This window comes from Acanthisitta chloris, unplaced genomic scaffold, assembly GCF_000695815.1.
Source record: "Acanthisitta chloris isolate BGI_N310 unplaced genomic scaffold, ASM69581v1 scaffold44421, whole genome shotgun sequence".
In the NCBI taxonomy this organism is placed as follows: Eukaryota; Metazoa; Chordata; class Aves; order Passeriformes; family Acanthisittidae; genus Acanthisitta; species Acanthisitta chloris.
Genome location: NW_008657326.1, coordinates 2,229 through 24,405, shown reverse-complemented (window position 1 = coordinate 24,405; position 22,177 = coordinate 2,229). Strand labels below are relative to the sequence as shown.

Sequence of the window (22,177 nt, the reverse complement as noted above, 5' to 3'; positions counted from 1 at the left end):
CAGTAGCAAAAGCCACGTGAGTGTGTCCTTCAGGAGCTCCTGGCCAATTCTGCCACACAAAAGCAGCAGCACAAACTTCCTTGGAGGAACCTCCTAAAAACAAACCTTAAAATAAAACCTGTCTCCTTGCTAAGCTAAAGTCTCCGCAAACATAGGATTATTTAGTTTTATTTTTGCCCTTTTGATGGTGAACCGGTGCCGAACAGTTCTCAGGGAAAGCAGTGAGTCAGCTTGCCCAACAGTGACTCTATTGATAGATGGAAGGAGTGGCGCTCAAGTCTGTCTAGTCATTGTTGGTGCTTGGCTGGAGCGCCGGGGGCTCCGAGGGCAGGCTGAAACACCTCTCACCAGCCCTGGGAGATCAAACGCTATGAGTCAGGCCACAGAAAATCATGATAGGGCCCAAATTAATTAAGTTTTTTTTTTGAACCCTGTTTTGAGAGCAGGAGGGAAAGACAGGCACACACTGGGGTGCATGGGACCCACCAGCTCATGTGTCATTGCAAGTTGACTTTGCTTCTCCCTCCCAAGCTGCTCCAGTGGAAACTCTGTTTAGTCTCTGCTCTGGAGCAATAGGACCTGCCAGCTTTCTCCTCTCTTGATACACTCATTTCTCACCTCTCTGTGTAAGGGCATGAGGCAGAGCTGGAAAATAAACACGTAGCACCAACACACCAGTCTTAGGTATGCCAACTTTTGCTTATTTCTCAGTTCAAAATGCACACAAGCCAGAAAACATTTCAAGAGAGGCTTTAGTTCATTCTGTTTTTTGTGTCATGTGGATCGAGAGGCAGGAGATGGCCAGATGATAGGAAGTGCTGCAGACTCACCAACACCTTTCCCCTGGGTTTCCTATCTCCTTTCCCAGAGCATGGCTTGTGCTCAAAGGTGGGGAACCACATCCATGAAGCCTACAGCTCCCAACAGAGCTTTGCCTGTAAACCAAGCCTTAAAGGTCATGGGCATGAAGGACCGTATCGTGTTATATCCCAGTTCTGCTATCCCAAGTCATGCCTTGGGTTGGTACTATCCCCTGGGCACTGATGGCCTCAAACTTCCCTCTGGGCTATTAAATGCAAGAGCCACACACTTTGATACCTCAGGCCATGCTGCCCCAGCTTTCTTCAGGTGCTCTGCACACGCAGTGTTGGCCTCCCATCTCCAGGCCCCAGGAGCAGACCAATTTTCAGCATAACGCACAATCTCAACTATTTTATTGCTTAATTTAGGCCATAAAGTCCCTTTGATGTGTTGTGTAATGCAACGTTCATTCTGAAAAAGTGGGTGGAGTAGCTTTATGGTATTATAAAAATAAATAAAATGCCTGGCAGGATTTTGAAACCACATGGTCATTCCTCCTCTCTCCGCAGATAAGTTGATTGTTGAGAGAGAAATCTTGCTTAATATCTAACTTTGGGTGATTTATTTCTCCAGAGTCCTTTCATCTCCAGCATGTATTGGGTTATCTGTGACTTCTAATCTGATTGTTTTAAGTGTGATCAAAGAAACCAAGAGAATGCACTTTATTTTCCCACTGTATGAACAGAATGCTGTTTGCACAGGGCATTACATCACCTGTTCCTGCTGCTCCTGAGTCCTGCACCAAATGGCTGCGGTATAAATAGAAAACAGAATGGACTTGTAGGGGGTGATGAAATTTGTTCCACTCTCCGAGTAAAACAGAGTTAACTCAACAAATGCTTTCTTCACACCCAACTCTACCTCCACACACAACAACACTGTCTGCAAATGTTTGGAATACCTCACTCATCAGGGGTATCGCATAGGCATTCGGCAGCCTGAGGAGCCAGGCTGAAAATCCACGGGAGATGGCAGGCAGGGAGACTGTCAGGCAGGGAGACTGCCGTCGTTGACATTGCTGAGATTCTTTCCAGGCTGTGCAAAGAAAGAGCTTGGCCTTGTGTCGGCATCACCACGTTGTTCTAGCTGTGGTGGTCCACAGGCAGGGGCTGTGGGAGAGGTGGTCTCCATCCTTGCCCAGGCTTGGTGCTTCAGGATCCCTGCACACGTGGAGGGCTTTGCCATCTGCTCTGCAACCCCTCTGTCAAAAGCAGCTTGGTTTTGGAAGGTCTGGAGGAAGCACAGGGACCCACCTGGCTGTTGCTCCAGAATGCAAATGATGCATTTTTGGGGGACCAGCACTGAGGTGCAACTCCAATTCACATGGAGGCCCAGGAGATGCCTCTGGAGATAGGATTGGGAGCTGCATTTCTCTGCTTGATCCTAAAAATCCCAAATTCAAGAAAAGATGTTTATTTTCTGACATGTGTTACTACTTCCCCACCACATAACCTTAGTGCTTTGTGGAGGACAGCTGTCCTCTCTGCAGCTTTGCCCCATCTCTCCCTGCTAACCTCTCCTGGCCTCTTCAGGGGCACTGAGCAGCATTTTCACTCCAATTATCTAATTGATTAACCTATTTAACTTGGAACATTTGTTCTTAGCCTGTGTTTGACTTTCGGTTTCTTGCTTCTCTTGTGGAGCAAGAGGGTAATCTGAGGACCTGGAAGTTTCCTTGCTGGCTTTTCCAAGCTGTAGCCCTTGGCCTTAAAAAATAAAAAAAGAATTCCTCTCTCCTTACTGACCTTGCCTTGACACACATACAGGCCCTCATGAAAATCCCACCCTGTGTAAATAGCTCACGTTTTTATTCCGAGGAGAACTGCCATGCATCAAAGGGTCAGGGAAAATCATTGGGGAGATAAGGGGTGTTTTTATCTTAAGCAATTAGTCCTGAGTGTTGAGTTGTTTTTTAAATTTTCTGATTGGATTGGACATTGTTCTTGTGCAGTGTGTGGTTGCTGTAGGAATACTAAACTTGAAAAAATGGCTTAAATTTGTGTTCCTCCACCCCATCCTGCCCCTGCCACCCTATTTACTGGGAAGCAGAAAGCCACGGGCATTTCTGATGTGCCCTTCCAGCAGGATGAACTTAGGGCCAGTACATCTTTGGAGACGTTTCCGCTTTGTTTTGGTGTTTTGGATGGTGGGCAGGTGCAATCCCCAGCGGTAGCTGGGAAGCTCCTGTGTCTCTGAGCCCTTGTAGGGGACAGGGACTGAATTTTGGGGTGTGAACTGATGGAATGATGAGTTGAGCTCTCTTTATAGTCATTTCATTGCTTCTGTTGCAGATCTTAGAGGTGTCTGGTTGGATTCTGCAAGTTGATAGACACAGACCTGCGCTGAGACAAACTGCGTTTGAATTCACTGGTTGGGATATCAGGGTTTAACCTGTGTAATGCTCTTCCCACAACAGAAATCTGTAGTTCAATGTGATACACTACTAGATTTTTTTTTTGCCCACCAACTGCCTTATGCAAAAGCACTTAACCAGTGGCTTCAAAAGCATCCAGAGGTGTGAATTACAGCTGATGTAATTAATTTGTGTTTGTGGGCCTGGCCCCCCACAGTCTAGCTGGCGCGTTGGGCTGGCAGTTAAGAAGAACAAAAGTCTAATCTTGGAGAAGATTAGGAATTCTTTGACAAAGGTTAAACCAGGGCGATGTTGCCTTATCATTTGTACTGGTGTTCTGTGGCCAATCTGTAATTTAAGCCATGAAGAGTGGGCAGACTGTTCTTAAACCAGCAGTATCTCTGCTCACCTACCTTGTTGTTTTGCAGAACACAAGTCTTAGAGATGGTTAGGCGTAAAACAAGAGCGAGGCAACTCTAGATCCTTAAGTCACTGCAGGGGTGCCCATTGCAAGGACAGGCAGAGCTGGAGCCTGCTGTGTACTTCTGAAGTCTCCCCTTCCTAAACCCATCTCCAGGCTGTCCCAGCTCTTCTCATCCCTCCCACCCTGGGGTGAGTGAGCAGCACAAATACTGTGCATCGACTGTGCACTGCAAGGAGAGCTGGAGATGGAACAGGGAGGGAGGCAGATGGGCCAGCAGGCAGCTCCAAAGGGGGAAGGCAGCCTTGTCTTTCCCGTGGGCTGCCTTGGCGTGCTGAGCCCCAGCCTGGCTGCAGCAGGATTTAGTCCCAGCACAATTCCAGCCAGCATGTCATGGCAAGCTTCCCTAAGCAGCAGTTTCCACTTTTCCTCTTTGGTGTCTATTGTTTTGTTCTTTGGAGAACTGGAATCCATGATCAAATTTGAAGCATGGTCAGCATTAGCCTCTGATGCAATGAGGTGGGTTTTTTTTTGCTTTCAGATTGGTCTGAGCCTGAGCACATCTTTCCCTGGACAACTCAAGGGGTGCAGAGCTCTCCTGTGACCCACACAGTCAGGCAGTGTTCAGTGCTGGGAGACTGTCCCATTTAGTCTCAGGAGAGCCGCAAAGCTCTGGCTTGGGCTAAATCGGGCAAACAGTCACTTGATCACAAGTGAGTTTCCACAAGGAGGAGCCTGGCTAAGTGCTGGTGCTTTAGATTTAGTCATTTTAACATCAGGAATAGGTTATGTCCTCAATTATTTTGATTTTCATCTAATGTGTTAATAATGTGGGGCTCTTCAGATGAAAATATATTTCCAAGTTGTTTTAAGTATTTGCTAGTGCAATAAGTTGAAGACATACGTGAAGGAAAGGGCCATCTGATGAACTGCTATTGTTCTCCTAATTCAACCCACCCCATTTGGGCCACTCTGCATGAATGGCTTTGTGTTTGCTAATAAAATCGTGCTATGTTCCCTGCAACACATGTTCTGCGTGTCCCAGCTCGTCAGCAGCAGTAAAGCCTTATTTTATAGGTTTATAATGTTACCTTCTCAACTCTGGCTTCTTTTAGAGACTGCAGGACTTCCAGGGTTGGCCTCGGCAAGCTGGAGCGCACAGGGGTGGCCATACACCTGTGTTTCTGACTCACCTTCCCCCTTTCCCTTGGTACCTCAGGGACTTGCTCCCTGCATGGCTGGTCAGTGAGTGTGTGTACCTCCTCACCTAAAGGGTGCTGTGTTAGCAGCCGTCGGAAGAGAAATGGGAATGTGCTCCTTGAACTGCAGTCTCTTCTCCCCAGAATGCTTGGACAAACCTGAGTTGGTTCTCAGGCTGTCTCAGGGAGGGTTTGAGAGTGGCTGCAGGCTCTACAGCCCTTTTATCTGCTGGGCTTAGGAGACCCAAGGATGATGTGGACAGAGCTCTGCTGTTGCACGATCCCAGGAGAGCTGCAGCCAGCCCAGCGGTTTCTTTGGGCAGTCCCTAAGATGGAGGGATGAAAAGCAACCTCTGCCTTAGCACAGCATCTCAGAGGGGGCTGCTCTTAGCAGTTGGCTGGCAGTGGTTCTCCACGAGCCACATCCAAGCTGGGGGGAATCAGTATGCATAACAGTTACTCCCTTTCCTTGGCACATTGTTTTTTAAGGACTCTAGGGTAGAGGGGATTAGACCAAGTTCTTAGGAGAGGAGAATAGCCAGCAGGGGATGGCTGGTCATTTTTGTTCCTTTTGTGGCACAAACAATCTCTCCCTTACTACTCATAGGGGCTTATGAGCCTTTGTGATGTTTATTTGGCTGAAAGATTTGGAGACCTCTGGTCTAGATAGCTCTCCAACTGAGAAGGGGAATTTAGGCACTTGTGATAGTGTGGCCAAAGAAATTACAATAAATATTTGGGAGATTTTAGTGGTTGGCATTTGTCAAGAATGGTTTAGCAGAATGAAATCTTTAGTGGAAAGGATGGAAGTCCAGCTGAAATGACAAAGATGTGCCTGGGTTGGCGTTGGCACATCTTCCACACTTCAGGGATTAGAAGGAATTGTGTAATAGCAACATAATGATCTGCAGAATTGGCTCATTTAAATTTCAGCTGCTTTTGTTTAGGAGATGGACTTAAAATCTGAAACTGGGTCAAAATCTTTCCTTGCTCTGAGCTAAAAGTTCCATGCATTTTGGACTTCTGTTTGAAGAGACCATTCTTACTGCTGCTCAGCCAGGCAGGTGTCCTTGTCCTGCTAGTTCTTGTCACTTGGAAAAGTGGTGCTGATCAGGATCAGACAAGATTTTCTAGGGTCTTATGATCACCAACACATCCTCTCGTGCTGATCAAATCATGGTCCTTGGTGTCCTCTTTAATAGAAACTGCCTTATTCACGGTGTGAGTTTTACATCACACTGTGGATATACACATAGCCCAGAAAGATCCCTCCTAGGATAAAAAAATGCTGGCAAATACTGTTCTCTCTTTCCTGAATGTGACAAGGTACTGTCAGCAAAGCTCGGGAGCCAAATGGCTCTGCCGCTGTGTCGTGTCACACAGGCGTCTCAGCACTGCAGCTGCAGATGTGCAGGCTCAGGCATCAGTGTCACAAGCTCCTGCATGTTGTGATTAAGTCATCTACAGGTTTCACACACGGGTTCGGGTGCTTTCATCAACTCTGCGATCCAAATGGATGCCAAGGATATTATGACTCATGTTACACACTCGCCCATACTTTTGGAGAGGGGGTTAATAGCCATGTTAAAATATCACTCATTTACTCCCTAGGCAGAGCTGGCAGTAAGGGCTGTAGTCATGGTTGCCCAACATCTCCCATTATATAAAACTTTGTTGTAGTTGCTGATATCTTTATCAGGCTGTGCTGTTTGGTGTTCTTCCATGCCGAGATTCTGCCTAAGGCTGAATTATTTTGGCAAATTTTAGTAAAAACAGAGGGGGAGGAAATTACATTGTTTTGCTCATGTCAAAGTCTTTCAATTTACTTTATATTGAGAACCTTCCAGTTTTCCCACTTTGAAGCAGGGGTGTATTGTTTGGCAAGTGGGTTGCTGGAGGTGGGAGGGACCCTGGCAGCCTGACTGTGCATTTTGCTATGTGAGAGTCCATCCAATGTGACTGAATGATAAGCTTGTGACAATGGCATAAGCTCTATAGTAGATGGTTAAAAATTTTGGCAGTTAGAGTATCTGAAAAGTATGTTTGCTGTGATGGTGCTCATGGCTAAGACTCCAGAGCAATTCCTGTTGCTGCTGACTGTGGAATCTCCAGCACTCCAGCAGAATAAAAGGCTTTCTAGGCAGTAGCAGGCAGGAGGTGAGGAAGGTGAGCTCCTCCAAGACTGAGCAGGTGTCGTTGGGAGCTAGCAAAAGATGAGGCTGTATGAGGGTATTGAAACTGGAAAGGATTTTTCCAATGCTTTCTAGAGTTTTCAGGTGCTGTAGCTGAAACAGCCTGCTCAGCCTTAGTTCGAGCCTGTTAGGCTGAAGGAAGACACTGGTGACCCACACAGCTCACTCAGTTCTGATAATGGGGTAAAATTCCCTTTTGTGCAAATGGATGGCAGGTTAGAGGAGAGAATCCCTGAAGAATGGCAGGTTAGAGGAGAGAATCCCTGTTTGCCCCGAGGGGAGGGCTGTGAGCTGCCCCTGACTGCATGGTGAGCCCATGTAGCTGATCCAAGAGAGGGGCTGAGGACATTTGCCCATGTAGACATGGAACAGTGTAAGCCTGGTGCAATCACATGGTGTTTCATAACATTCTCTACTTGTTGATGTATGATCAGAGAGTCTCTTCCTTTATCTATTTTGCTTGTTGTGTGCATGGGATGGCTAGTCCTGGAGGAGCCAACAGAGCAGGCAGGAAGGAAAGTGCACAGGGCACCTGCTTGACCTGTTGCATCATTCAAGGCCTTGCAGTGGAAGAGACAGAAGATGCAAGCAGGAAAGCAGAGGTGCTTCTGTGCTGGTTTCTGTGGAGCCGTGCTGGAAGGCAGCTCTTCTCCCTGGGAGAGAGTCGTGCATGCTTCAGCTTTCTGTCTGCAATTTAAGACCCAGATCAGACTTACTGATGTGCTGAGTGTGCATCAAGGCAGAAGGCTTAAAAAAATGCTGAGTATTAGGCCCAAAGCATTTCAAATTGGGCAGACACGTGTGGGGGAAGTTTTGACAATTTCAACGTTGCGGTTGGCTTTCTGTACATAAGAGGATAATGGCTTTTCCTTCCTCCAGAATAGCAGCACAAATAAATACAAGATTCACTTGCGAAAATTGCCAGAGAGGAATCTCCAACAAAGTGAATAGCTGCATTCAGCACGGGATTTAGGTGATGTAAAAGTACAAAGAGGGGAAAATAAAGATCTCAATCCATTTATCCTGTGCCCTGAGCAGATGAAGTTCTGCAGAGAGGAGTGCAGGATCAGTAACAGATAGTGTGATACAAGAACACAAGAGAGGTGAGTAGAAGACAACTTTTTTCAAAATTGTAGATTGCTTTTCCCTGCTGTCTTAAGGAGAAAGCATCTAAAGTAGTGAGGCATATTTGTGTTACTTACACCACTGGGGTTCCCAAAATCTGACTTTTGCAGTGGACCTGTGCTGACTTCGGTGTCTGGGAAGGTGTCAGCTGGAGCTGGAGCACTTGATTGTAAGATCTTCCCTCCATGTAGGTTTTCTGCTAAGATCCCTTATTCAGAGCACTTAAGAGCCTCTCTACACCTCCCCATTTTCTCTTATTATCACAGTGTGTTTGGGGCCTCCCTCCCCTGTTGAATTTGGTTGGGTGTCAGCAAGTACCTTGTACTCAGAATTTCTGGAGGGAGTAAAGACATCAATGGAAACAGACAGAGTTTGATCCCTTAGCCTCCTGTCTTTGAGAAACTGAGGTTAAAACCCCAAGTACAGTCATCTTTTATCTGAACAGTGGCTGATCTATTTAGAACAAAAAGCACATTGCTTGCACTGTCACTTATTTTTCCTATATGGAACCATCAACTGGTTAGAACTGTATAAAGATACATAGAAATGGAACCAGAGTTCAAACAGCTCCTTTACAGCACTGTAAATGGGCATGGTGCTTCATACGTATCCCCTCAGTAATGCACACCAGATGAAAAGATCCCGTGGAATTTGTGTAATAAAGGTAAAAGCCCATATATCTGCCTGTTCTAATGGATGAGAACCAAACCAGGGGAAATCTATAAGGCAAAAATAACAACAAACCCCAGCACAGTTCTTGAAGTCAAGTTTCACTTGCTGTGAGGTGCCTCAAGTAATAACAGGCACAGGATTTGCCTGAGCAGTGGCCAAACCTTGGAACGGGATGGACTGCATGTATAAGCCTCCCAAACACTACCCTAACACTCTTGCACCACAGTTAAAAGTGTTCCATCTCCCCTGTGGTCTGGAGTTTTGCTGGACCTTCTGGTATTGCTGTTTCCCAGGAAGGACATTGTGAGCTCCTGTGCAGTTTGTGATCTACTCTTTTATTTTTAGTTTCCCCTTCCCTGCCTCTTTTAGCTGTTTTTCTCTGCTTTTTAGTACCCTTTTCAATGAGGTGAACTAGTTCTTGCACCTTGGATTATTTAGTGAATGCCTCTGGACATGTGTCACCTTCAGGAGCAGAGCATGCCCAGCTTGGTCCTTCTAGGTACAGTTCAAGGTGCTTGCAGTAACAGGGAGTGCTGACCCACCTGTGCTGGCTGCTGTTGGGTGCTGGTCTCCATCTTTCTCACTGCTGAATTCTTTGCTCTTGATGTGCCAATCAGCCACCAAATTTAGTTCCATTTGTAAAAGAACAGCCACAAGGAATGAGAAGCTGAATCGGCTGATTTCATTCATCCTTTTTAAATACGACTTTGTGTGACCTCGATGCAGCAATTGATGGTTTGGCTTCCAGGTCTGGCTGGAGATGCAGGGTTTGGTGACTGTCCCAAAACTAGGGCTGTGAAAGAATACTTGATTTTCACCATCTAAGGAAAAGTTGCTTTAATCTTTATTTAAAAGGATGGCAGCTTCACAAGACTGACTTCCTTCTGTATGCCTGTTTTCTGTGGACAGCAGAAGTTATTTGCTGTTAGTCTGCTAAACTCTTAAAAGAGGAAGAAAATAAGTATCTGTAGAAAAGGAAAGATCCTTTTTAACAGCATCTGTCTCCTTTAGACACAGTTTCTGTGTGGTACTTTCCTTCTGGTGGTTGTTATTTCAGTTCTTCTGAGGATCTGTCATTGCTCTCAACCTCTAATGGGCCTTGTCAGAAGGACAACATGACTCAGTCCACCCTCCTCCTGCCCCAACCCCTGCGTTATATTGACCAGGTTGGCTTGAGCTGGGCAGGGAATGTCAGATTATGAGCTCCCAGTAGAGACCAGGAGACCGAGTTAGGATTTATGCTTTTGCTGTGATGCTGACATCTCTTCAGAGCTGAGCAATAAATAATAGAGCAAGTTTAAAAGCTTTTTGCAGCTTGCCAATGTTTTGTTGTTGATACAGCCTGTCGTTTGTTAACATGATCCAACAAGTATCCTTTAATGACCCCGTTTGGGGAGCCTGGGAGACTCCAGAGGGCTGCTAGAGAAGCTCTGTTTCATGGTGCTGTACTTCTGAGACCTACTTATCTGTCGTGGTTGCAGTCAACTGATGCTTATGAACTCTTGCTCATTATAAAGTACTGATTGGAGAGAGAAGTCTTCTGCAGTGGCACTTCTTTTCTGTCCCGATCTAATGGTCTCTTGACTTTAAACTTAAATGTGTTCCCTAGATAGAAGTAAAGTTAAATAAGGGCTTTGTAGGAATTTTTAATGTGAAGGTATGAAATGTCTTTGTGAGGGTCTTTTGCTTGACTGAGTTGTTTTTTCATGTGCTGCCAATATCTGATCCCACTTCTTGACCTTTAATATACACTGAGAGAGAAGATTAGGATGTTTCTAATCAGCTGAATCTCCCCTCTGGGAGCACTATTAAATCCTGACTCTCAGCTTTATCTCTGCCAGGTCTTGCCAGCCCTCCATGTTTTTGGTTTTGTTACCAGCTGAGGTCAGAGTTCAGTCACCTCAAAGGTTCTTGTTCAATGGGGGAAGTTTCTTGGATCATTTCTGTAGGAGCTGAGACACCAGTGAGTGACTCTGCTTGGAGGCAGACCCCTTCTCTTCATGTGCCTTGTGAGCCAGACCTTAATCAGTGAAATGAAGTCCTTTATTTTGTGCAGGATTATTGCTACCCACCTCATCATTAGCAGGGCTTTGTCAAAGGCCGTCAGGGACAAACCTGGGTGGGTTTGAGGCGTTAAGTCAGGTTCTTCATAGGTGTTCAAAATATCGCATCAGCTGGTTTCTTCTGCCACCCAAATTTGTAATCTCGTTAAAATACCAAGTTTGCTGGCAGTAAATTGGTAATGTGGATCATGTTCCATGCCATTGTTTCGATAAGGATTCGAGCGAGGCTAGCATGTCCAGTGGCCTAGTGGTGCAGGCAAGCAGCTTAATGCCAACACTGCAAGTTGTCTTTGTAAAGCAGAGCTCCCCTGAGTTGTGCATCTCCCCCTTTCATTTCAGCTGTCAGCAGCACCACTGTTGTGACTGAAGTATTGAGAAATTTATCCCTTAGAGCAAAACAGCAATGGATTGCTTGGGGTTGCTGGGTTGATGCCATCCTGAAAAGCTTCAGTGATCCAAGGAAGGACTAAGCGCCTGTGGTGTTATTTAGCCCTTGGGTTCCAGTGACTCTCATTCCCCAACGTAATCCGTGTACCTGTAGTTGTCCCTGCCCAGTCCCACGTTTTTGAATGCTCCAGAGGCTCTGTAGGCATGTAGGAAGGAAGGGAATGATCTGGAGCCACTGGCCAAAACTGGATGCTTTGTTTCCATCCAAAAACTTACTCATTCTGCAGGCCCTAGTCTTAAATTACTGAGCTCGTGGAGAAATCTGCTCGTAATTTCTTTCTTGTAAGTCCTTTCTTGTGGAGCAGAAATTTTGGCAAAGAGGAGTCGAGTCACTGGAGAATCCCCAGTTCTGCCTGGTTATACCAGGCCTCCTCAGATCTTTCCTTGGAACGAGCAAGCAAGAGGAAATACTTTCCATTTCAGAGAAGCGTGGACAAACAACGCTGCTTCAGACAGAGAAGAAAAGCGGCAGACGGAGTTACAGCGTTGGATCCTGCTGGCCAAAAGCTCTTGCCTTTATTCAATCATTCCTGGAACACAGTGTTCTTATTGTATTCCTCCTCACCCCTCTCAGCGCCTCTCCTCGGGCTCAGGGCTCGGAGATGCCCCAACCACGGTGCTGGCAGGTTTGGGGAGGTTAAAAAAAGCATCAAACACATCTCGGCAGTGGAACCTCTCCCTTGCCTGACGTTAGGTAAACGTGTGTTCTGAAAACCTGGATCCCGTTAGAAACGTTCCTGCTGTCTGGAAAACAAAGTGCTCACTCGCCTGGTTTAGTCATTAAGTAAATTTGTGGTTCGGTTGAGACAAAAAATAATGAAGAAAAGCTGTTGAAATCCTGGGATTAATTTGATAGTTTGCAGGCAGTGGTGTTTTTTTGAGCAGAGCTGCTGCCTTCTGTAGGTTGTGAACAGACCCAGGTACAAACCTGCACTTCCCTCTCTCCCTGTGCCTCAGAGCCAGGCATTTGGAAGTGATTTGTTCTGCCAAGGCCCTGGCCGTGCGGGCCAGGGGCTGCTCTGGGCTGGAAGCAGCTTTGTGTGGGTGTCTGCACAGCCAGGCCATGGCCAGAACGATGGGAGAGGCTGCATGTTCCTCTGCAGAGGGAGCAGCACCCTGGGCTGCAGAGGGGCAGATGGATGGGCACTCATTTGGGGTGACACAGAGGGCTCTGAACTCTGGGAGGGTCACTGGTGGTATTACAACTGTGACATGGTAGTTGTCTGGCTCCACCCGGGAAGAACTGTTCCCTCTGAGCCTCCTGTACATCTCCTGGCTGTCCTGCCTGCCTTCCTAGGGAAGGGAAACCAGGAGTAGAGAAGCCCATGCAGAGACCCCCATAGCTCTTTTTGCACAGCATTTCCCCACTCCACCAGCCCAAATTTTCTTGGGGCAGTTACAAAGGAAAGCAGAGAGCTGGGAGCTGGCTCTGATACATGCTGTCTGAAACAACTGCTCTGTGTGTTCATCCACTTAACCACACATGTATATGGATATATATAAAATCATTGTATTAAACATAGATGTCATTTCAGTCTAAGAAGCCAGTTAGCAGAGTGGAAAGCTCTTGCCTATCAACCTCCAAAAGCAGTGAGGCTCTTGTTCAGTCACAATTAATGCAGCCAAATATCCTGTATGTTTTATAGAAAACATCCCTATTTTATATCAGCCTTTCATGTTGGATAAAGATTCAACATTATAGAAAACTATTTTATTTTATATCAGCCTTTCATGTTGGATAAAGATTCATGTGAATTGTGTCATCATTTTTTTAAAAAAAAACAATCAAAACCTACTGTGTTATGGTTTAAATTCAGACTAGTAAATTGAAATTAATCTAGGCAGATACCTGTTATTGTTAGATATGGAACAAAATGTTCTGCAACATTCACTTTTTCTCCGGAAGATCGTCCAAGTGTCCTCAGCCTTTCATGTTGGATAAAGATTCATGTGAATTGTGTCATCATTTTTTTAAAAAAAAACAATCAAAACCTACTGTGTTATGGTTTAAATTCAGACTAGTAAATTGAAATTAATCTAGGCAGATACCTGTTATTGTTAGATATGGAACAAAATGTTCTGCAACATTCACTTTTTCTCCGGAAGATCGTCCAAGTGTCCTGTTAACTGACTTGCAGACATTGTGTTACCCATATTTTCTTCTTTATTGTAATGAATTTCTTGTGCTTTTGAGCTATTAAATAAATGAGGTTTGTGAAGTGCACTGCTTTTAGGAAGGATTTGACTTTATTGCTTGTTGAAATTGGGTTTGTACAGTTTTGATTTTAAATCTGTAACTAGTGGACAAAATCCAGTGAGTGAGCACAGTCTCTCCTCCGTGGGGAAGGAGGGGCTGGCCAGGCTGGTTCCGAGGTGCTCAGTCAGATGAAATCCTGAGGGACTTGTTCTGCAGTTTCCTTGGAACACGGTGGTTTCATACTGTTGTCTGAAAACCTTTCCTAAGAAGGTTAGGGAGGCGATAGGGCAATACCGCCACAATATTTAGCCTATCAGGTATTTATTTGCCTCCTAAGGCAAACATTTTATTTCCTGTATTTCAGCTTCCTTCCTAGATTCTGACAAGTTCTAAACCACTTTTCTGCCCCACCTTGCTGTATCCTGTGATCTAAATTACTGTTTGCAATTAATGTGTCCTCTGTACCTTAGTCTTGCCTGAGAAGTAGCATGTCCTTGGTAAATGAAAAAAGTGAGAAACTGGAAACTCAGACTGGTAGATCTTGGATTTATCTTTTGTAGCTGTGCTTTAATACTTCACAATAACTGCTGAAGCTCCCCATGAAATAATCTCTGCGTAGTCCTAAAATGGAATTGAATGCCTTAGAAGAAAAGAGGAAAAGAGCCCTTATCTGTACTTTTAGTTACATTTTTATTTATTTCCTTTCTTCCTCCAGCGTGGGAGGATGAATACGCATGGAGGAAGATACAGATTTGCAAAGGCAAGAAGCGCTAAAGAGCGTCAGGTTTTTCATCAGCTTTGAAAGCCAGACTGTAATCATAAATTCCCTGATAGCTGGAGCATGCAGAAGTCGTCTTTAAGCCTACAAGTGACAGGCTGCTGTTGCTTTTCAAACTTCAGATTTCATTTTTTTGTAAGACACAACTTTGATCTGGTTCCTTTGTAATGCTCTGCAGAGTGCCGGGGCCGCTGCGCTCGCCGGCTGCAGGGCTGGAAGTGAACTTTCTTGGCAAGAGCCATCTGGAGACCTCAAAGAACAGATTAACTTGTCCAGAATTGATGTGATCTTTGAAGAAGCTGCCCTTGCCTAGAACACATGTGATTAGCTTGACATTGGCAGTGATAAAGTTGAGATGCGCAGCAGCGCCTACACCCAGAGTAATTGGGAAGAGTTTTAAGTGGTGCAACCCTAGCAATCTGCAATCAAATCATCAGCTAAATCCCCAATTTTAACCTCTTGAACAGACTTTGTGTCTATAGTGCAGGTTAAATGCACTCAGGAGTAAAGGTTTTCAGCTTTGTGTCTTCATAGGCTTTTTGTTCTTGTCTCCAGAATGTTCCTGTTGATGATGGATCGAGGAACGCTGTGCATGCTTTGGGACATTTCTAATAGTTTTATACCCAGTACTGTGGAATGGTTGTTGGTACCATGGATTGGAAACAGAGACTTTTCTGTTCAGGTGATGGATTAATGTAATCTTGTAAGTCAGACTCTGTGGTGGATGCTGTTCTAATCCCCTGTTTAAAGGTGACCCTGCCGCTCGGACACCCTTGTCAGCACGTGCTATTTAGATAGGCTGAAGGGATTTGCTTCGGCTCCTACATCATGAGCTAACATGTGCAGCTTTTAATTTGAGTGACTGGTTGTGATAATGAAATGTGGAACTGCGTGAAGGATGTGTCAGTCACCTGCTTGTTGGTAGATGTGAGTATGGGAAGTTAAGAGAGCACTGATAGTGTCTGACCAGCTGGAAACTCAGCGACCTGTCATTTTTGGAAGGTTTTTTTTTGTTTCTTGGATGGAAGTACATAACTTTTTTAATGGGAAAATTATTTATTTCACACTGAATAAATAGGACATGTCAAAATAATGAGCTGCAAGGATGTCTGAGCATTAGAGTACATCCTCCAATCATGAAAGCAAAATGACTGGAGACACTGAATAAGAGTAGTACTTAGTGCTGGAAATAGTCATCTGCAGAAACAGAGGACTGTAACAGTTTGAGCTAAGTTGTCAGAAGTTAGTGTAGAGAAGCAGGATGGGAGCACAGAGGCTTGAGCTGTCTATAAAATGGGATTTCTCCCACGTTAAAAACAAGCTGCTCACTGAAACTGTGGTAACCAAAGGTTCAGACTATGTCATGGGAGGAAATCTCCTGGAAGAGCTGTTTAGGCAGAATGCATTGGGGTTTTGTGTTTATCAGCTTCATGAGTCTTTAATCTCTTGGGTTTACAAATCTTGTGTCCCAAACAGCTGCTTTATTGGTAGTGCAGGGGTTTGGAGGTACCTCCCATGCCACCAGGAAGTTTGGAGATGCCCTTACCTCAGGGTCAGGCAGGTGAGGGACCCTTGCAAGAGGAGGACTGCCAGCTTGCCTGGGTTCTATCACAGCTTCAATTCTTTTGAGCAAAACTTTTCTTCCAGAAAATGTCAGTGTCATAAGGATTCAGTGCTGGAGCTGGAGAAGATGGTAGCAATGAAAACTGGTGGATTGATCAGCTTCCCTGTTAAACTGGGAGTTGCTCCAGCCACACTGGAACTGCTAACAGGCTTGGGAAGACCATGAATCTCAGATCTGCCAACAGAGCATTGTGCAACCTCTTCCCTTCAGCGGAAATTTAAATTCTACAGAAATTAGTTGCCTAGAGGCTTTTCATCTTCAAGGAAGTTTCCTTCTTGCCTTAGTGGATTTTTTTCCCATGCTTGAATAAGATCAGTGAAGGAGGGATGTAAGTGTGAGAACTGAAGGGAGTGCCATGTGGATTTGGCACTGCAGGCAGGGTCGGTGAGATCTTCTTCCCACTGTGGATGCTGAAGGTGATGCAGTTCTTCCCCAGAGCATGCCAACCCCATGGGTTTTTGCATAGAACAAAGAGTAGCACGTTTGGCAAAAATTAGGGACTTTGCATCTTTGATTTGAAAGTGAAATAGCCATCAGGTGAAGCTGTGTGAGGGAGACTGGGGCTGCAAGGAAAAGGATGCCCTGAGGGACTCAGGATGCAGTGGAAACTCCAGATAGGACAGGAGAACCAAAGAGGACCTCACTCTCTTCTCCCTCATGTTGAAGCTCCAGTATGTGATGGCAGTAATGTCCAGAGTGCTACATGCTGGTCTAGGTCAGAGGAGTGAGAGATTTGGGTATAGGATGCAGCCAAGGCAACATGCAAAATAAACCCTGAACAGGTAGAAGGAAGCCCTAGGGAGATGCTTGCTGGTTTTCTGCAGCAGTTTTGGCCCAGAATGTACAGTGATCAGTGGAGGGCTTTATGCAAAGGAAAGGCAGCTGGTCAGGCTGACTTACTCGGGTCGCTGTGATCTCTGTTATAATTGTTCCCTGTGTGATTATTTTGAGGGTTGAGCAACTGAGAGCTGCAGAAGAGACGAGCAGCTTCATTTCTGCGGCGTGTGAAATGCTCTGTGTTCCTTTCAAAAACGTTCGTTGCTCTTTCTGTCTTAAAACATAAAATGAAATGCTGGAAGTCTGCAGGAATTTTTGTGAAGTCTAACTTTAAATGCTCACCTTTCCTTTTATCGCCCTTATCAGCGCACAGAGCTCGCTATGTGAGGTTTTTAGCTGACATTTCAGATCGCTCTGAGAGTGCCTGAATCCCTTTTAAAGCAGCCTCCCCTCCCAGATCAGAAGTGACCAGGTTTTTTTGTTATACTCCATGTTCCTTTAATGTTTTCCTCCTAATAGATGTTGAAAGCGTTCTTCAGAGGCACTGCACAAAACATTCAAATAGTGATACGAGCCAGCTGAAGAGAGTTGTCAGGGAGAGGGAACATTAGTAGAAGGATTGAATACAGATGGATTCCTCAAAAGTAATGTAACCTGTTATGATTGCTTTGAAATCCTATACCCTTTCCATCTCCTTACGCTTACCAAAAGTTTACATTTGCATTGGTGTGTTAGAGGCAGAGCTAAAATGGAAGTAATCCCTGTTGTACACATGCTTAAGTGTGTAATTTTAGCTAAATACAACAGTTGTGACCAAACCTGCATCCTCAGTAGGAAGCCCACAGCCAGGAAGTGTTGGGAGAGAGCCCATCCATCCTGACTCCTCTGGAGTGACCAGGAGCCACCCAGCACCTGTCTGCTCTCTCTTGGTTCCTTCAGCCATCCCAGTTCCACACCCAACAACCTCCTCATATACTCTCTGCTGCTCTGTCTTTGTGTCAGCAGATTCAAAGGAGAAATGGATTGAGCTGTGCATTTTATTCTATATATGATAGTGCTTAATATAGTGCTAGAATAATCCATGCCTCTTCCAGAGAGTCCTGGAAGAAGGTCCACTAGAAGTTGGTGCTCTGTTTTAATTGGGTTGTCCAAAAAGCATCCTTCTCTTTGCCCGCAGGGAAGGCCTGAGCTAGCCATCATTCCTGCCTCAATTTAAGAGGTTGTCTCAGCCTCCATCACACAGCTGTCATGTCAGATTTGACAGGAGGGTTGCACTGCAGAGCACTCCTTTAATGTTCAGAACTGACCGTTCCACGCAGGGAGAACTGGTGAAGGAGGCTGGTGAGGTTTGCACTTATTATACCTTGCTTTTTAGGGTGAACTTGTTCAAATTATTTCCAGTGTTTGCCCTAGAAAGCTGTTCTGAAATCTGATGGAATACTGAAGTAAAGTCGCTCCAGTGCACATTGGCTGTGACAGACAGAAAGTTTGTGTGTTAGAAAGTGTCCGTGGTGACTCACCATCCCAAGGTGCTGTAAGTGTTCGTCCCCAGCTGACTCTGTGTTGCACCTGAGCATGGAGAAACGTCCCAAGGCTCCCTGTTCCTCAAACAGTTGTGAAAAGCCTCAGCTGGCTCAGGTTTGAATGCTCTTTACAACTATACTGAGCTTCATCTGAGGAGAAATAGCTTGATGTTTTGGTTGGTTTGTGGCAAACAAAATACTAGTTTTCTCTTTGTGAGGAGAGTAATTTGTGCCTTACTGACCCCACAGTGGGCCTGAAACAATAGGATTTTTCTTAGTGACCAGTGAACATCTGTGAGTCCTTGTATCACTAGGAAAACAGGTTGTGTGTCGAGGGGCTGAAGGGCAGGTGAATAGGAGCTAGGTGAGTGGTGTGTTAGCTGAAGGCTGTAGCCCTGCCCAATTCAGATTGGAAAATAATTTGGTAATGCTTCTATCCTGGTACACCAAGAGCTATATTACACATACAACATTCTGAAAACCTCCACCTTAACTGGGCTCTCTGCCAGTCCCAGTTTGTGTAGTGGCTGCCCTGCATTTACACGATGTACAAATTGCACAAACTGCCAGCCTTTCCCTTTGCTGGTGTCTTCCTCACCTCTGGTCCCTCCATCTGTGTATTTCTCATGGCTTTCCTTGTCTTATCTAAATGTAAACTCATCAGGGCAGGGGCTGTTTTCTTTTGTCTGTAGGACTTTGACCACAGTACAGCCAGAAACGCTTTCCATGGCCTGATGGGGAAGCACATGTTGCCAGTGTGTCCTCCATGGAGATGTTTGCTCAAGGTCCATTGCAAACCACAGCAACCAGGTGCTGGTTACTGAGTTACTAAAGAAAAGACCATGATGATGATCTTTGTGATCCAAACTAAAACAGGACTCTGATTTTCAGAGCTGGTAACAGAGCTTGGAAAACCCAGGAATTCATCAAGATACCTTACAAATGCTGCTCTTCAGGCAGAGGGGCAGGCAGGGAGAGCAAGGGAGTAAAGGATGCGGTGTTGGTGTGAATGTTTCAGCTTGTTCCTCCTTCTGGCAAACTGCAGAATGACTTGGAGTGAGAACAAGATGCCTGCGTGGCCTGTCTGTCCTGTGGTGTAGCAGAGCTGGAGGCACGTTGGCAGCAGTAGCTTTTCTATGCCAGTGGCAGTGTCAAGGTGAAAAGGAGCTCGTCTCCTGGGTTCACAGGCTGCTTCACCGTTAATGCAGGTCTCCTGCTGAGCAAGGAACACGCTCCCCAGGTGAGCTCACACAGGCTGCCTCTCTGCCTGGCATTCTGCTAAAGAGAAGGAGGAGACCTGCACGTGTACTTGAATAACCTGTCTGCAGGACAAGGCATTAGTTGTGTACAAACTAGCCTCCATAGATCCATGGGCACATTGGAAAAGCCAGTGTGATTAGATGGTCCTTCCTGGTGGGATTTGCAAGTGTCTGATGTACCCGTGCATGACACTGAAGGTCGGATTTAGGTACTCTGTTGTGAGCAACAGCTGCTCTTGCTTCACCTCCCTCCCTCAGCAAACATGTTCGAGTAAAGAGAGATGTGAAAGCAAGCATAGAATGGGCGAGCTGTGCTACACACCCTTCCCTGTTGGCAGGGTAGAAGCCTGTCTTGACTAAGAAAAATGCTGTCTTACTATCTAGGTATTGCTTTCAGGTGCTCATGGAATGGCTGGTAAGCAGTTAGCCCGTGGACACCATAAATCCTGATGGAAACTGGACTTCTTCCATAAAGTCTTGTTCCCTCACTTCTTTACCTCTTCATAACTCCATGAATTCCCTTTCTCCTCCAGTCATGAGTCAAATTGTTGGTGGCTCTATCAGTGCAGCTTGGTGTGAGCACAGCTTGTTCTGTAGCCTGTCACCGCTGCTGGGGCTCCAGGCAGAAGGACTCTCTGATACAGAGATGTGATACAGAGTATGGTCAAGGTTGTGGCCTTCTAATTTGACTCTTGTTTTTCTCACAGGCATGGGTCGTGGAGAGAGCCTGTTAACCCTTACTATGTCAACACGGGCTATGCTCTGGCACCGGCGACCAGTGCCAACGACAGCGAGCAGCAGAGCATGTCCAGCGACGCCGACACCATGTCGCTGACAGACAGCAGCGTGTAAGTAACCCCAGGCTGATGGGACAGTTCCATGTTTGTGTCTCCTGAGGTGGTGCTGCTGCTGTGTTGGTGTGGGGGAGGCTTTGCCACAACTGGGGCTGGGGGGAATGTCTTACTAGACCATGGTCATGATAATTTTCTCTCTCCAGTCGGGGTTGTTTTGTCACTGTGCAGGGTACTCCGCCTTGCCAGTCTTGGGAACATTTGCAGTGTGAAATACTTTGAATGAACTAAAATAGATATGCTTGGTTGGAGTTCTTGCAGTGTTTCTTGCGAGTGCAGGAAGCATTGGCAGTGTTGGATGGCTTTGTAGTAAGTGGTTTGAGATACAGTATCTTCTGAGTGTTGGACAGAGCTTTCTACTCACCTGGGTACTTCTCTCGAAGTTTTGTGCTCTCAAACTCACAGAATCACAGAACGGGTAAGGTTGGAAGGGACTACAGTGGGCCAGCTGGTCCAGCCTCCCTGTTCAAGCAGGGTCATCCCAGAGCACATGGCACAGGATTGTGTCCAGACCTGCCCCTCATGACAGCACCTTGTATCTCACCCACAGGATGCCTTCCTTCAAGATGGTCTGGGAAAAGATAAAAAAGGGGTTATGAGATTTTGTTGTGACTGCATCTCTGATGGAAAAAAGGGATTGAGGGGAAAATATTCACTGTTTGGTCTGTTCTTTTAGTAGTGCAAATGCAAAGTGTCTTTCTGTAGAGTAGAAACCCTTTGATTCTTCAGGCGAAAGATGACAAGTTTACAGAATTAGGAGAGGGTTTTATTAATGGCAATGCTGTAAACACAGAGTCCTCCAAGAGGCTCGTTTAGTGTCACTGAATGACAGGAGCTGTCAGACCTTGTTGGAGAAATCTCCCAGCCTGTGCCATAGTTGTTGTTAATGGGTGTTGCAGCAGTTCCCCACCTGCCCTCAGTTCATACAGTGAGCTGGTGAGTGCATGACATGGTCAGGGGGTTTCTGTGTCCGTGGTGGTTGCTCTGTGTGAGCCACTAGTGTGCTTGTCTCTGGCTCCCTGGGCCCTTGGGGCTGTCCAGAGGCAGCTGTGAGTCCATTCTGCACCTTGACACCAGCTCCTTGCACCTTATCCCTGTCACCTTGCAAAATGGAGGAGGCAGACCTTGGCCAAAGGGCCTGGGAGGAGGAGGATGCCCCTGGGACAGAACGCTGGAGAGGGCTGTAATTAAAGGCTCCATTTGATACAAATCCAGCTCCTCTGCCACATCCTTCTGCAACTCTTCATATTCATCAATTTATATGGAGGAGTGCTCTGAAGCTAGCAGGGGTCGTGTAACTTCTTGTTATCAGGAGAGACAGATGTAAGAACTCTTCAAAATTAATTAGCTTTTAGCACTTCCTTTTCCACTGGTCCAGTGGGCTCATGGGGCTGCACTGATGGTTATACCTGCGATAAGTTTTGATCATTTATGCCAGAGTTCTTCACCCTCCTAATTTTTATTTCAGTAGCCACAGTTTGGTTTTTTTCACAGGCAGAATAATTTCTGTTTGACCATCCTATGCTCCTTTTTTTCCTTAAGGCATTTTATCCCTCCTATGCCCACCATAGGCTGCCTCTAGGAGTCTAATTACCACCAATACATGTACTGTCTTTTGCTAATAACTAACCCAATCTTAGTCGTTCATATTAAGTAAGTGTCAAACATAAGAATAAACCTGTGATCTTTCCTTCTGTGCATCTCAAACTGGATGCATGCAGAATGATCCCCAAATTTGGATTCTGGATGTAGAGCCTTGACCTTTGGCTTACACATACTCTGTTTTCAGCACTTGCTCTTCATTACATGCTTTAAAACTCCAGCACCAGATTTTA

General features: G+C 45.7%; 1 protein-coding gene across 1 annotated transcript in view; it reads left to right on the top strand.

The window, feature by feature from the left end:
• LOC103811669 (axin-1-like) overlaps positions 1-20,343 on the top strand; it is a 36,037-nt gene extending 15,694 nt beyond the window's left edge. The window contains exon 2 of the mRNA XM_009084657.1: positions 20,199-20,343. Within this exon, the coding sequence (XP_009082905.1) occupies positions 20,199-20,343 (145 nt within the window). The remainder of the gene's footprint in view (positions 1-20,198) is intronic.
• Positions 20,344-22,177: the final 1,834 nt, after the last annotated feature.